The sequence below is a fragment of the Rhizopus delemar genome, genomic scaffold (genome assembly GCF_000149305.1).
Source record: "Rhizopus delemar RA 99-880 supercont3.1 genomic scaffold, whole genome shotgun sequence".
In the NCBI taxonomy this organism is placed as follows: Eukaryota; Fungi; Mucoromycota; class Mucoromycetes; order Mucorales; family Rhizopodaceae; genus Rhizopus; species Rhizopus delemar.
The window spans coordinates 3,550,264-3,563,170 of NW_027137827.1; the positions used below are offsets into that span (position 1 = coordinate 3,550,264).

The 12,907-nt window shown below is 34.6% G+C and overlaps 5 protein-coding genes across 5 annotated transcripts; 1 reads left to right on the plus strand and 4 right to left on the minus strand.

The window, feature by feature from the left end:
• Nucleotides 1-155: 155 nt before the first annotated feature.
• Nucleotides 156-2,471, minus strand: RO3G_01360 (uncharacterized protein; the record flags this gene model as incomplete). Its single annotated transcript, XM_067655951.1, has 11 exons — nucleotides 156-463; nucleotides 513-662; nucleotides 718-814; nucleotides 865-1,068; nucleotides 1,122-1,284; nucleotides 1,336-1,472; nucleotides 1,522-1,675; nucleotides 1,741-1,950; nucleotides 2,004-2,133; nucleotides 2,190-2,406; nucleotides 2,457-2,471. The coding sequence occupies 11 exons, from the start codon at nucleotides 2,469-2,471 to the stop codon at nucleotides 156-158; spliced, it is 1,785 nt and encodes a 594-aa protein (XP_067512052.1).
• An 841-nt stretch (nucleotides 2,472-3,312) lies between these two features.
• RO3G_01361 (uncharacterized protein) lies at nucleotides 3,313-5,519 on the minus strand (the record flags this gene model as incomplete). The annotated part of the gene is made up of 7 exons (XM_067655952.1): nucleotides 3,313-3,318; nucleotides 3,386-3,508; nucleotides 3,602-3,862; nucleotides 3,960-4,092; nucleotides 4,165-4,780; nucleotides 4,851-5,275; nucleotides 5,434-5,519. 7 exons carry the CDS (start codon nucleotides 5,517-5,519, stop codon nucleotides 3,313-3,315), a joined length of 1,650 nt encoding a protein of 549 aa, XP_067512053.1.
• A 1,319-nt stretch (nucleotides 5,520-6,838) lies between these two features.
• Nucleotides 6,839-8,224, plus strand: RO3G_01362 (uncharacterized protein; the record flags this gene model as incomplete). Its single annotated transcript, XM_067655953.1, has 4 exons — nucleotides 6,839-7,233; nucleotides 7,354-7,412; nucleotides 7,556-7,622; nucleotides 7,777-8,224. The coding sequence occupies 4 exons, from the start codon at nucleotides 6,839-6,841 to the stop codon at nucleotides 8,222-8,224; spliced, it is 969 nt and encodes a 322-aa protein (XP_067512054.1).
• A 1,698-nt stretch (nucleotides 8,225-9,922) lies between these two features.
• On the minus strand, nucleotides 9,923-10,550 carry RO3G_01363 (uncharacterized protein; the record flags this gene model as incomplete). The annotated part of the gene is made up of 2 exons (XM_067655954.1): nucleotides 9,923-10,230; nucleotides 10,298-10,550. The coding sequence occupies 2 exons, from the start codon at nucleotides 10,548-10,550 to the stop codon at nucleotides 9,923-9,925; spliced, it is 561 nt and encodes a 186-aa protein (XP_067512055.1).
• Nucleotides 10,551-11,484: 934 nt separating this feature from the next.
• On the minus strand, nucleotides 11,485-12,870 carry RO3G_01364 (uncharacterized protein; the record flags this gene model as incomplete). Its single annotated transcript, XM_067655955.1, has 3 exons — nucleotides 11,485-11,932; nucleotides 12,087-12,153; nucleotides 12,297-12,870. 3 exons carry the CDS (start codon nucleotides 12,868-12,870, stop codon nucleotides 11,485-11,487), a joined length of 1,089 nt encoding a protein of 362 aa, XP_067512056.1.
• Nucleotides 12,871-12,907: the final 37 nt, after the last annotated feature.

Below are 12,907 nucleotides of genomic sequence, written 5' to 3' on the forward strand. Positions count from 1 at the left end.
TTATCTACCTTTTTCAAAACGTAGAAAAGGGGTAAAAAAAAAAGAAGTAAGTCTTTACATCATACAATGTTCATCATTGTGAATAATTTGGTTATACAAATAGTGTAATACAAAAAAAAGACATATTTTTTCCAAAAAATTAGATTTTATTTTCACTAAAAACTGCCTCCTCCTGCATGTCGGCTACTCATAATAGAATTCATTTGTTGTCTTCTCTGCTGTTCTAATTTTGGACAATCATTGATACGATGACCAAGACCACCACAAAATGAACATCCTCCAGATAACCCTCCATATTTTTCTGTTGGATCTTCCATGATTGCCAAAAAGGGTGGTACTCTTTGTTTGGCTTCTTTTAACAAATGCTTTAAATCCAATCTAATTTGTTCAGAACAATGTTGGTTGATAAATGTTGTTGCAATACCAGTCTTTCCACTTCGACCTGTACGTCCAATACGATGCACTATTAAGACCAAGTAAGTCATTTTATCCTATCGTGTTTATTGTTTTACCATAATCTTCGATTTCTTTAGGCATATCAAAATTGATAACATGTTTAATTTCTGCAAAATCAAGACCTTTTGATGCTACATCTGTAGCTACAAGTACATCTTTCTTGTAACTCTTGAATGATTTGATTGCATATTCACGTTCTTCTTGAGCTATAAAATAATATGAATACGACTAATAGAATTCATTCTTTTTATTCCCACTTACTTTTACCACCATGAATAGCAACAGCTTCTACTCCTTTTAATAGTAAATATTCATGAATATCATCCACATCATTCTTGTTTTCAGCAAAGACAAGAACCTAAACATATTTATTATCTTTGTATCTTTTGTAATGTTTTTAGTGCTTACTGGAGGCGGTGTCTTTTGTAAACATTCCAAAAGATACACCATCTTTGCTTCCTGTTTTACATATTCTACTTCTTGTATAACATCTAGATTAGCTGCACCTGCTCTACCCACATTCACCACAATCGGTTTTACTAATGCCGACAAAGCAAAATCTTGAATCTTTTTTGGCATAGTTGCAGAATATAAAATAGTCTGTCTTTGACTCTATTCATCTTGTTTATCGCCCAATCCTCTCTTTCTATACACTTTTTATTTACCTTAAAGTAAGACATGATGGTTCTAACATCTTCTTCAAATCCCATATCTATCATGCGATCTGCTTCATCCATACATAAATATTTGCAGTTATCCAGGTTAATTTTCTTCTTATTCAATAAGTCTATCAATCGACCTGGAGTAGCGACTACCATATGTACACCTCTATGCACATCACAAATTAATCTTCTTCACTCTCTACTATCATTCTATTACCTCTTTAACACATCATATTGATCTCTCATGTCTATACCTCCAATACACAACAAAGGTCGTAGTTCTGGATATCCACCTTTGTATAATGCTATCGCCATATTATTTAAACCTTCAAATGTTTGTCTAGCCAGCTCTCGCTAAAAAAACAATTATTATCTTTAATTTTCATCTCAATCAAATACCTACAGATGGACATAAAATCATACCGATTGGTCCTTCTCCTTGTGTCAACGGTAATCTTGTTTCTGCTTCCAATGCAAACATAACTAAAGGTAGTGAAAATGATAGGGTTTTACCAGATCCTGTAAAAGCAATACCAATCATATCACGCCCCTTTAATCTATACAGAACATCAATAACATGTACATATAAAAGAGCTTGTCAAATGAATTAAAAAGTACTCACGCAACTGGTAAACCTTGTAATTGAATGGGAGTTGGTTTATCAATTTTCTTTTCTTTTAAATAATCCAAAATAGGTTGAGGAAACTTCATGTCTTTAAAATGTCGAATGGGTGGTACTAAATCTTCTCCTTCAACAAGAATGTGATATTTATCACGTATCGCTTGATGCTCTTTTTCTGATAATTCTCTAATATATCGTGGTGGCGTCCAACTGCACACGTAATAAAGTTAATAAGATATACACACCAAAAGCAAATAACTCACGATGATTTCATGGGCTCAGTATATAATTTACCAGCTGCTGCTTCTTGTACAGATACTAGAGCTTTATGACGTGCCTGGGCTTCTTCAATTCTTTTTTCTTCCTCTAATCGTTTCTCTTCTTCGGTTTTTTCTAGAAACAAAAACAGTGTTTGAATAAACATGTCTTGATAATTTATTTCTTATTACCTGGTATAGCATTGCTCATCCTTTGCTGAACAGTTTGATCTAATAAACTCACATTGGCTCTTGGTCCTGCATCAACTGTTTCATCTTCTTCATGATCTTCAGCATTATAAGTGCCAGAAGATCGGTGGCGTTGTGTGGCATATTTATGAAATTTTTCTAATCGTCTTTGTTTCACTGGAACATAAGGTACGTAATCATCGTCCAACTCGTTTAATTTCTATAAAATGTTGGTTTGAATGTTGAAAATGTAAGAAATATAGCACTCACATGATCTTCATTCATGTTTGTTTTAAAAAAAGAAAAGGACAGTTTTTTTTTTTTTTTTTTTTTTTTTTTTTTATACAATTTTATTTATTCGCAGAATGTACTTTTATGATCATTTAGCAAAAAGTAATTTCTATTTACATTTTGGTTATTTTCAATACAATGCGAAAATACCCTTTTTATTTCTAAAAAGTTACATAAAGGTAGAACTCAATTGTGAGCTATGGACGAAATCGAGGCTACAAAGGCGGTCGGGGCTTGCCACAGAAGAGATTTCGTCTACAAAGACAAAGAACTGATGTTTCTTGTAATAGCTGTGAGTAACTGCATCCAAGAAGCGAACAGAGTTCAGATCCTGTAGTTCAGTTGACCAAGGCTTTAAAATTTCAATCTTGTTATTACTTAAAGCTAAGGATATTTTAATGATAGCATTCTGGGCACTGTAAAATTTCATGGTTAGTAAACTCTGTTTATATTCTTCTATGCATATTTTACGCTTCTGCTTGTTTCTGATCCTTCACAGTCTTTTTTATATGCGATATAAAATTGTATGGCAGGACAAATCTCCAGGATCCTTTCAGATTGATATCTGAATTTAACTAATATGATTATATTAGATATACACCAACATATGACCACTATACATACTTTTTCGATTTCATTACAAATATCATCAATAATAGAAGGACGATATATTATATTTGTGGCATCTGTTGTAATAAACCCGCCTGAATAATTTGGAAATACTTGCTCGGGTGGTAACATTCTTTCAACTGACAAATCTGGTATACCAAACTCCCATAACTGTGTAGAAGGCTCTTTCTTATGTCTTGTTAAGCTTTTTGAAAAAAGAGCATCGTTATACCTATCAAACTTTTTTTTTTTCTTTTTAGTATCAAGTATACGCATAATTTGAGTAGACGATTTTTTACCATCATGACGTGAGCTTTAGGGTTTATAATTGGTCTCAACTTGGTGATAGCTTCAATTAATAATGTAGAGTTAACTGAATGACCATAAATGATGAACTTTGCTTCTGTTCTTAAGCGCTCCAGCTATTGAAAAAAAAAAAAAAAAAAAAAAAAAAAAAAAAAAAGGAATAGGCATTGTAAGTTGAACCTAAAACAATTTTTGATCTTTGTATTTACCTTTGGTGGAAAGCGCAGGTGTTTTACAGCCTTTTCCCAAATAAGTGTTGTTTGATCACTTTCAGACATAAGTTCAAGAGATGCTTGTTCTATATCAATGTTCAGTTTTGGAGGGACATCGTCTACGAAAATAGCACATATTTGATGAAAATAGGGCAACAGGCCGTTATCGCGTGGAACATTTGGTAGCTTAGATAAATCATCCACTGAAACAAACACAATCACTTGCCTGGTATCGTTTGGATCATAAGCAATTCCAGCCTAAACAAAAAGATTATTTTTTCTACTCCAATTCTTTTTCTATTTCTCTTACTATTTCATTCACATGCAAATAACTTTTCAATTTGCTAATATTCACCAATGGCCCTGTCAAAACAACATCCATTAAACTGATTTGTCTACCATCGATGATATCGTTTACAAGATTTAGTGGAACAAATGATACAACATGAAGATGATTGGGTTGTTTGGCTTGTGCAGTAATCAGCTTTCTATGTGGGTGCAGGTGTAAATACGTGCTTTTCAAAAAGAAATCACTCATACATTAAAAAAGAACGACTTACTCAATTTGATCTTTGTGAAAGCATTTTTGATTGCCCTTTAATGTAATTGGCGACACGACGTTATTTCCTTTACATAAAATCACGCTTAAAGATAATGGTGTAGGCTCTTTCACTTCCTGAATATTGTTGCTTGGTTTTGGCTTCTTTTCCAAACGGAGCCTGGGATCTCTTGATTCACTTAACCTTTTCAACAGTACTGGTTCACGTCTAGGATCTACCGGTCTTTTGAGAACTTGAGCTGGCTGTTCTTTTTGCAGTACTTGTGTTGGTAAACTAGGGGCTGGCTGTTGTCGATAAAGAGACTTTAATGACTGAATATTAGATATGAATTGCTGTTCTGGGTGATGATTGGGTACAGGATGTTTAGAAACAAATGGTTTAAACTTTGGAAAAGCTGCGGGTAGTAATCGTTGAGGTTGGCTAGGCAAAGCAGTTGTCTGAGCTGGCTGCATTGTATACCTTGGAAGCAGCGATTGAGGATTAGTTAAGTCTCTAGATGTTAACTCAGGCTGTTTTGGTTGGCTTGGCATTGATTGAATAATTGTGCTTTCCTTTGAAGTCTGAGTTTCTTTTACATTCTTTATGGCAGAACCAACAGTAAAGTGTGGATTGTTTGCTATAAAAAATACATAAACATATTACAATCACTGATAGAACAATTCGCAGTAATCTATTATTTTGTTTACCCGTGATTGGATTTTGAGGTTGATGATATTGCTGCTGCTGCTGCTGCTGTTGTTGTTGTTGCTGTTGCTGTTGTTGCTGTTGTTGTTGTGGTGGTGGTGGTTGCTGCTGTTGTTGTTGCTGTTGTTGCTGTGGCTGCTGCTGCTGTTGTTGATCTATGTTGGTGCCTTTGATTGAATCATTTACAGACGTGCTTTCAGAATCTTTAGTGTCTTGAACGGTATTACTACTATTGTCACCAGCAATAGCTCCTGAATTTGAAGATATATTTACAGTGGATTTTTCGATATTTGTTTTCTTTTGCAATTGTCTGTTTTTTTTCCTCTGTCTTCTTTGCCTTGTTTTCTTTTCACTTTTAATTTTTCTTTCAAATGCAGCCAACACGTCTGGACAGTCCAAATTACCTTCAGGTTCCCATGTGTTGTATCTAGACAAAAAAGAAAGTGGTTAATTGAAGAAACCATACTTAAGGTTGCACAAAGCATAATACTCTATTGATAAAATAGCTTTAGCATTTAAAAATGTATGCTTTAAAGAGATCTATTATACCACGATTCATCGTAGTTTTTCCATTTTATGAGGTACTCATTAGTTCCATTTGCTGAAGTTTTTTTATCTAGAATGGCCTCTACTTCATAGTAGCTGGCTTCGTCATCTGTTTCTTGTTGCATGTTTCTAGTTCTTATTCTCTTTAATCTAGAAAAAAAGGTGCTGTTTAAAAACTACACTGAAAAGAAAAATTGTGTTCTACAGCCGGCCCCTAAAATACAAGCACTTTTCAGCTGGGTCGAATTGATTTCAATTGGACGATTTCGTTCCATTTTTTTTTTTAATCTTGATGCATAGCAAAAGTGTCGCAACGTTAGCCTCCTAATTTATATCAGAATAGTGCTCAACCTACTGAAAGCTAAAGTGGAATACCAGACTACCCAATTTCCTATTTTCTTGTAAAAATTACTGAAATTCAATCGCTTTTATTTTTCAAAAAGGAATATATTGCGTCCATGGAATCTTCATGATAAGGTTGTGTGTCCCAGAAATAGAAACAGCGAATTTCATCGACAATAAATGAAAAAATACCGTATTTACTTTACTAAATACTTATTCATATGTGATTACTCGGATCATATAATATCATTACTGTTCCCATCAGCGTTGTATAAGTAGCTGTTGTGATTGGCTGTTTCAATGAATTGAATCACATTTATAAATCAAAAAGGAGAATTTACATTTGTATCTGGTTATTTATATCCTTTCACTCTGACCTTTGACCTCTTGAGCTTCTTTTATGTCCTTTCATAAAGACTACGCCTGATTTTTAAAATACTACAATCATAACGAGTTGAAAGTTGATAAATGCTATCGTGTAATCATATGACAATGATGCCTCCAAGCTGATCTATGAAAGGCCGGTTTAACTTTGTTGGTGGAAGGAAGGATTTTGAGAATATTTGTTTTGAAATAGATCGTTTAAACACTGATTATTATGTTGTAGCAAAATACGCTAAACCTGAGCAAAGCATTTTAATTATCCAGTTCATAAATCAATCAATTGCTTCGTTTGAATAACAATCGGATATATAAACGAAAAGATGATATGATACATACAAAAAGATTCAACAATTATATATATTCTCAAATGTTTTTGCAGAAAGATAAACATACAAATATGAACAGAGATGACTAACAATTAAATATATATATATATATATAAAGGTGTATTGCATACTGAGGACATACCATAGGTGCAATTAGGCGATGAAAATTTGCTCTACAGTCAGTCTTATGGAAATTGGCGTTTTCTAAAAAATAATTGGCCGAAAGTCAAAAAAAAATTGATCGGAATTTAAAAAATAAATGTCACAAGGTTAAATTATTTTTGGCACAAGTTGGTAACTAAAATTAGCCGAAGAATTGCATTTAATTGGCAGATGTTTTTGACGGTTTTTTTTTTGTCCTTTTTGCTTCTTTATAAAAATATAACATAACAATGACTACATTCTTTTATGAAGATGGACAAGAAAACCTTTTCAATGAACATGGAGAAAAAGTTTACGATCCAATGGAAGATGTTTTAACACAAATTGACGATCCCAATATAGTTCTTGAAACAATAACCAATCGAGAAACTTACTTGAGTGCCAAACGCCCCGAAAAAGCTACTGGTGAACCATCAGTTACGAAGCCGTTGAAATCTAGTAATTTGACTAAATCAACCAAGTCATACAGTATCTATAGTGATACGACCAGAGAATCGTTTATCGACCGTATGCTTGAGCAACCGCAAGAGCGTGGCTTAGTGGCTAAAGTTGCAAGAGAACTCAACGTGAAGTACCGTACTGCACTGAATTGGTGGCACATTTATGAAGAAACGGAAGGGGTGCCGTATAAAAATAGTGAAAAAAACAGTGGTCCAAAAAGCTCATTTACAACTTAGCATAACGAGTACATTACCAAGCTACTTGACAACGACCCTCAGATATTTGCGGACGATATAATAAATAGCTTGACTGAACAATTCGAAGGCTTCACCATTTCAAAATCGCAAATGAACAACCATTTACGTAATACTATGCTTATCACTGTAAAAAAGCCATATTTCGAACCTGAAGTTAGAACTCAGTAGAGAATCTCCAGACACGATTCGAATGGTTTATGAAATGGAAAGATTCTGATCTGGATTTTACAAAAAATTGTATTTTTATAGATGAAGCCGGTTTCCACATCAACATGAGACTCAATTGGGCCAGATCGAAAAGTGGAAAAAAGCCATCGTAAAGCAACCACAAACCAGAGCACCAACACATACAATCATTGGTGCCATTCACTCTTCTAGCATTATTCACGTTGCTATCAGAAAACCACCACCAAAAAAAGAAATTGAGGCTGCTAAAAAAAAAAAAGAAAGGCTAATAATGGGAAAAAAAGAGCAGTAACTGAGATTAGTGGAGAGAATACAGAGGTTAACGACGATTCTGCTGATAATAATTCAGTAAAAAAAGGTACAACAACTGCTCACTTCGTTAAGTTCATGAACGAAGTTCTTGCTGTACTGGATGCCGAAGAAGCTTTTAAAGGAAGTTATATAGTTCTAGATAATGCTTCTATTCATAAGTCTAAGCCGATGATAAGAAAGATTGAAAGTAAGGGTTACAGAGTAATGTATCTGCCTCCCTACTCGCCTGAATTGAACCCTATTGAACAGTTTTGGGCAATAGTTAAAGGGAAGATGAAGCGTGACAGACTAATGAATGAAGAAAATCTGTCCAGTAGAATTACTGATGCTTGTAATGATATACTCATCAGTGACCTTAATGGTTTCTGTAATCATTCTAAGCGCCAAATTGTTAATTGTTATAATAAGACACCTTTCTAATATACAGTCGTTCCAACGCCAAAGGGCGGTTTTCTAAAAAAAAGTGCGGCTAATAAAGCTTCCCAAAGGACGCTTTTAATTTTTCCAAAAGGCGGTTTTGATTCATCCAATGGGCGGTTTAATTTTCCCAAAGAGCGGTTTTTATTTTTTCAAAAGGGTGGTTTTTTTTTTTATTCCAAAGATCAATATTTTTTAAAGCTCAGGCCATCGTGTCCTCTATCTTGTCCATTTTTTTTTAAAGCTCAGGCCATCGTGTCCTCTATCTTGTCCATTTTTTTTTAAATCTCAGGCCATCGTGTCCTCTATCTTGTCCATTTTTTTTTAAATCTCAGGCCATCGTATCCATTTTTTTTTAAAGCTCAGGCCATCGTGTCCTCTATCGTGTCCATTTTTTTTTAAATCTCAGGCCATCGTATCCATTTTTTTTTAAAGCTCAGGCCATCGTGTCCTCTATCTTGTCCATTTTTTTTTAAATCTCAGGCCATCGTGTCCTCTATCTTGTCCATTTTTTTTTAAATCTCAGGCCATCGTGTCCTCTATCTTGTCCATTTTTTTTTAAAGCTCAGGCCATCGTGTCCTCTATCTTGTCCTCTATCTTGTCCATTTTTTTCTAAAGCTCAGGCTATCTTGGTATCCTTATCAACAATGACTACTATCAGTAGAGAGCGTGCAATATGCATGTTCTACCATCAAGATTATGACAAGACTAAAGCCAGTGAACTACTCAATGCTATTGAAAAACTAGATCTGGAAATTTGTTATAAAGATGATCCCTGTAAACCGGTTTTGTACTCAATCAGAAGTCTAATTCATGATCCTGAATGTCATCAGTATCCTACTTTACTAAAAAAAAAACAAAAAAAGATATAGCAAATAGAAACAAGCTCCCAATTAAATAACGGCTTCGATTTCGTTATTTGTTTTCACAACAAAGCCATGTTAGGGCTTAATCTCGATTTCTTTTTGAAATGAAATAAAATCCCTTTATTTATACTTTGTGATAAAGATCATTTAGATCTCTGCAGAGCCTTTTTTCTACAATCAAATACCTTAATCTTGTCAGAATCGTTCAAAAGTTCCTGTGTATCATAGACATGACTGGCGTCACAGCTGGCTAATTTGTCGATGATTAATTTCTTGATATTTGGATTGTTCCTATTATTATAGACCGTGAGTAGCCACTTCAATTCTTTTTTTTAAAAAAAAGGACATACTTTAAGAACACTTTCAAATCTTCACAATTTGTCGTTAGTCCCGCAAAATCAATTGCCACAATGCAGACTCTCTCCAATGAAGAAATATACACCAGCATGTCTAATGAATAAACTGAAATTTAGTTATGATCATGATGCCATAACGTTTCCTTTCTCACCTTGCATATCACCATCTGCATGTATCTGTGACAATATATGTTCTTGCCTGTTTAAGTCCCTTTCCAATAATGATTCATTTGCATCACAGTAAACAGAGGCGAAAACCTTGCTAACCAAGGACCTGTTCTTCAAGTTTTTGCACATTAGATTCAACAAACGAACGCGTGAGTCATCATCTTTTTTGCATGTAGACTTTCTCGCATAGCCTATCACATGATAATCTTCGTCTTTTAAGCTCTGAATAAATTTTTGATAGCGAGGTAAATGGCTGACAATTTCTTCTATTACATTGTCTAAACGCTAGGTTAATTATGATCCAATAAAATTATGAACGGTTACTGTATGTCTTACCGATATACTCATCCTTTAAAACATAGAGTGAGCGTACTGAAATTTTCTGTTGTAGATCATTGAATTTTCTCTTTATTCCACTTTCAGTCAAACACAATTTTCTTGAGGTACACCATTTGCCAAAACCATAAGCAGTCTTTTCACTAAAAATATCCGCGTATTTCCAAACAACGCTTAGAATATCATTCATGCTTAAGCTTTTGCAAGCATAAGCTTCTTCATTGTTTGGGTTTACTGGTAAAAATACAGTGTTCAGAAAATTTATGAGTTGAGCTTGATTGACTAAACAAAAAGTTTATCTATGAATAATCGAAAATACAAAGCATTTTCTTTTTTGCTAAAACTTTACCAATTTTTTTCGTTTTAACTTCACTTTGATTGTTTTTTTCAGGAGCTTCAGTTATCTTTTGATAAGTAAGATAATTATACGGATCTGCTTTTATGGAATTTGTATATAGCAGAAATGGTTTACAGGGATCATCTTTATAACAAATTTCCAGATCTAGTTTTTCAATAGCATTGAGTAGTTCACTGGCTTTAGTCTTGTCATAATCTTGATGGTAGAACATGCATATTGCACGCTCTCTACTGATAGTAGTCATTGTTGATAAGGATACCAAGATAGCCTGAGCTTTAGAAAAAAATGGACAAGATAGAGGACAAGATAGAGGACACGATGGCCTGAGCTTTAAAAAAAAATGGACAAGATAGAGGACACGATGGCCTGAGATTTAAAAAAAAATGGACACGATAGAGGACACGATGGCCTGAGATTTAAAAAAAAATGGACAAGATAGAGGACACGATGGCCTGAGCTTTAAAAAAAAATGGATACGATGGCCTGAGATTTAAAAAAAAATGGACAAGATAGAGGACACGATGGCCTGAGCTTTAAAAAAAAATGGACAAGATAGAGGACACGATGGCCTGAGATTTAAAAAAAAATGGACAAGATAGAGGACACGATGGCCTGAGCTTTAAAAAAAAATGGATACGATGGCCTGAGATTTAAAAAAAAATGGACAAGATAGAGGACACGATGGCCTGAGATTTAAAAAAAAATGGACAAGATAGAGGACACGATGGCCTGAGCTTTAAAAAAAAATGGACAAGATAGAGGACACGATGGCCTGAGATTTAAAAAAAAATGGACACGATAGAGGACACGATGGCCTGAGATTTAAAAAAAAATGGACAAGATAGAGGACACGATGGCCTGAGCTTTAAAAAAAAATGGATACGATGGCCTGAGATTTAAAAAAAAATGGACAAGATAGAGGACACGATGGCCTGAGCTTTAAAAAAAAATGGACAAGATAGAGGACACGATGGCCTGAGCTTTAAAAAATATTGATCTTTGGAATAAAAAAAAAAACCACCCTTTTGAAAAAATAAAAACCGCTCTTTGGGAAAATTAAACCGCCCATTGGATGAATCAAAACCGCCTTTTGGAAAAATTAAAAGCGTCCTTTGGGAAGCTTTATTAGCCGCACTTTTTTTTAGAAAACCGCCCTTTGGCGTTGGAACGACTGTATATTAGAAAGGTGTCTTATTATAACAATTAACAATTTGGCGCTTAGAATGATTACAGAAACCATTAAGGTCACTGATGAGTATATCATTACAAGCATCAGTAATTCTACTGGACAGATTTTCTTCATTCATTAGTCTGTCACGCTTCATCTTCCCTTTAACTATTGCCCAAAACTGTTCAATAGGGTTCAATTCAGGCGAGTAGGGAGGCAGATACATTACTCTGTAACCCTTACTTTCAATCTTTCTTATCATCGGCTTAGACTTATGAATAGAAGCATTATCTAGAACTATATAACTTCCTTTAAAAGCTTCTTCGGCATCCAGTACAGCAAGAACTTCGTTCATGAACTTAACGAAGTGAGCAGTTGTTGTACCTTTTTTTACTGAATTATTATCAGCAGAATCGTCGTTAACCTCTGTATTCTCTCCACTAATCTCAGTTACTGCTCTTTTTTTCCCATTATTAGCCTTTCTTTTTTTTTTTTAGCAGCCTCAATTTCTTTTTTTGGTGGTGGTTTTCTGATAGCAACGTGAATAATGCTAGAAGAGTGAATGGCACCAATGATTGTATGTGTTGGTGCTCTGGTTTGTGGTTGCTTTACGATGGCTTTTTTCCACTTTTCGATCTGGCCCAATTGAGTCTCATGTTGATGTGGAAACCGGCTTCATCTATAAAAATACAATTTTTTGTAAAATCCAGATCAGAATCTTTCCATTTCATAAACCATTCGAATCGTGTCTGGAGATTCTCTACTGAGTTCTAACTTCAGGTTCGAAATATGGCTTTTTTACAGTGATAAGCATAGTATTACGTAAATGGTTGTTCATTTGCGATTTTGAAATGGTGAAGCCTTCGAATTGTTCAGTCAAGCTATTTATTATATCGTCCGCAAATATCTGAGGGTCGTTGTCAAGTAGCTTGGTAATGTACTCGTTATGCTCAGTTGTAAATGAGCTTTTTGGACCACTGTTTTTTTCACTATTTTTATACGGCACCCCTTCCGTTTCTTCATAAATGTGCCACCAATTCAGTGCAGTACGGTACTTCACGTTGAGTTCTCTTGCAACTTTAGCCACTAAGCCACGCTCTTGCGGTTGCTCAAGCATACGGTCGATAAACGATTCTCTGGTCGTATCACTATAGATACTGTATGACTTGGTTGATTTAGTCAAATTACTAGATTTCAACGGCTTCGTAACTGATGGTTCACCAGTAGCTTTTTCGGGGCGTTTGGCACTCAAGTAAGTTTCTCGATTGGTTATTGTTTCAAGAACTATATTGGGATCGTCAATTTGTGTTAAAACATCTTCCATTGGATCGTAAACTTTTTCTCCATGTTCATTGAAAAGGTTTTCTTGTCCATCTTCATAAAAGAATGTAGTCATTGTTATGTTATATTTTTATAAAGAAGCAAAAAGGACA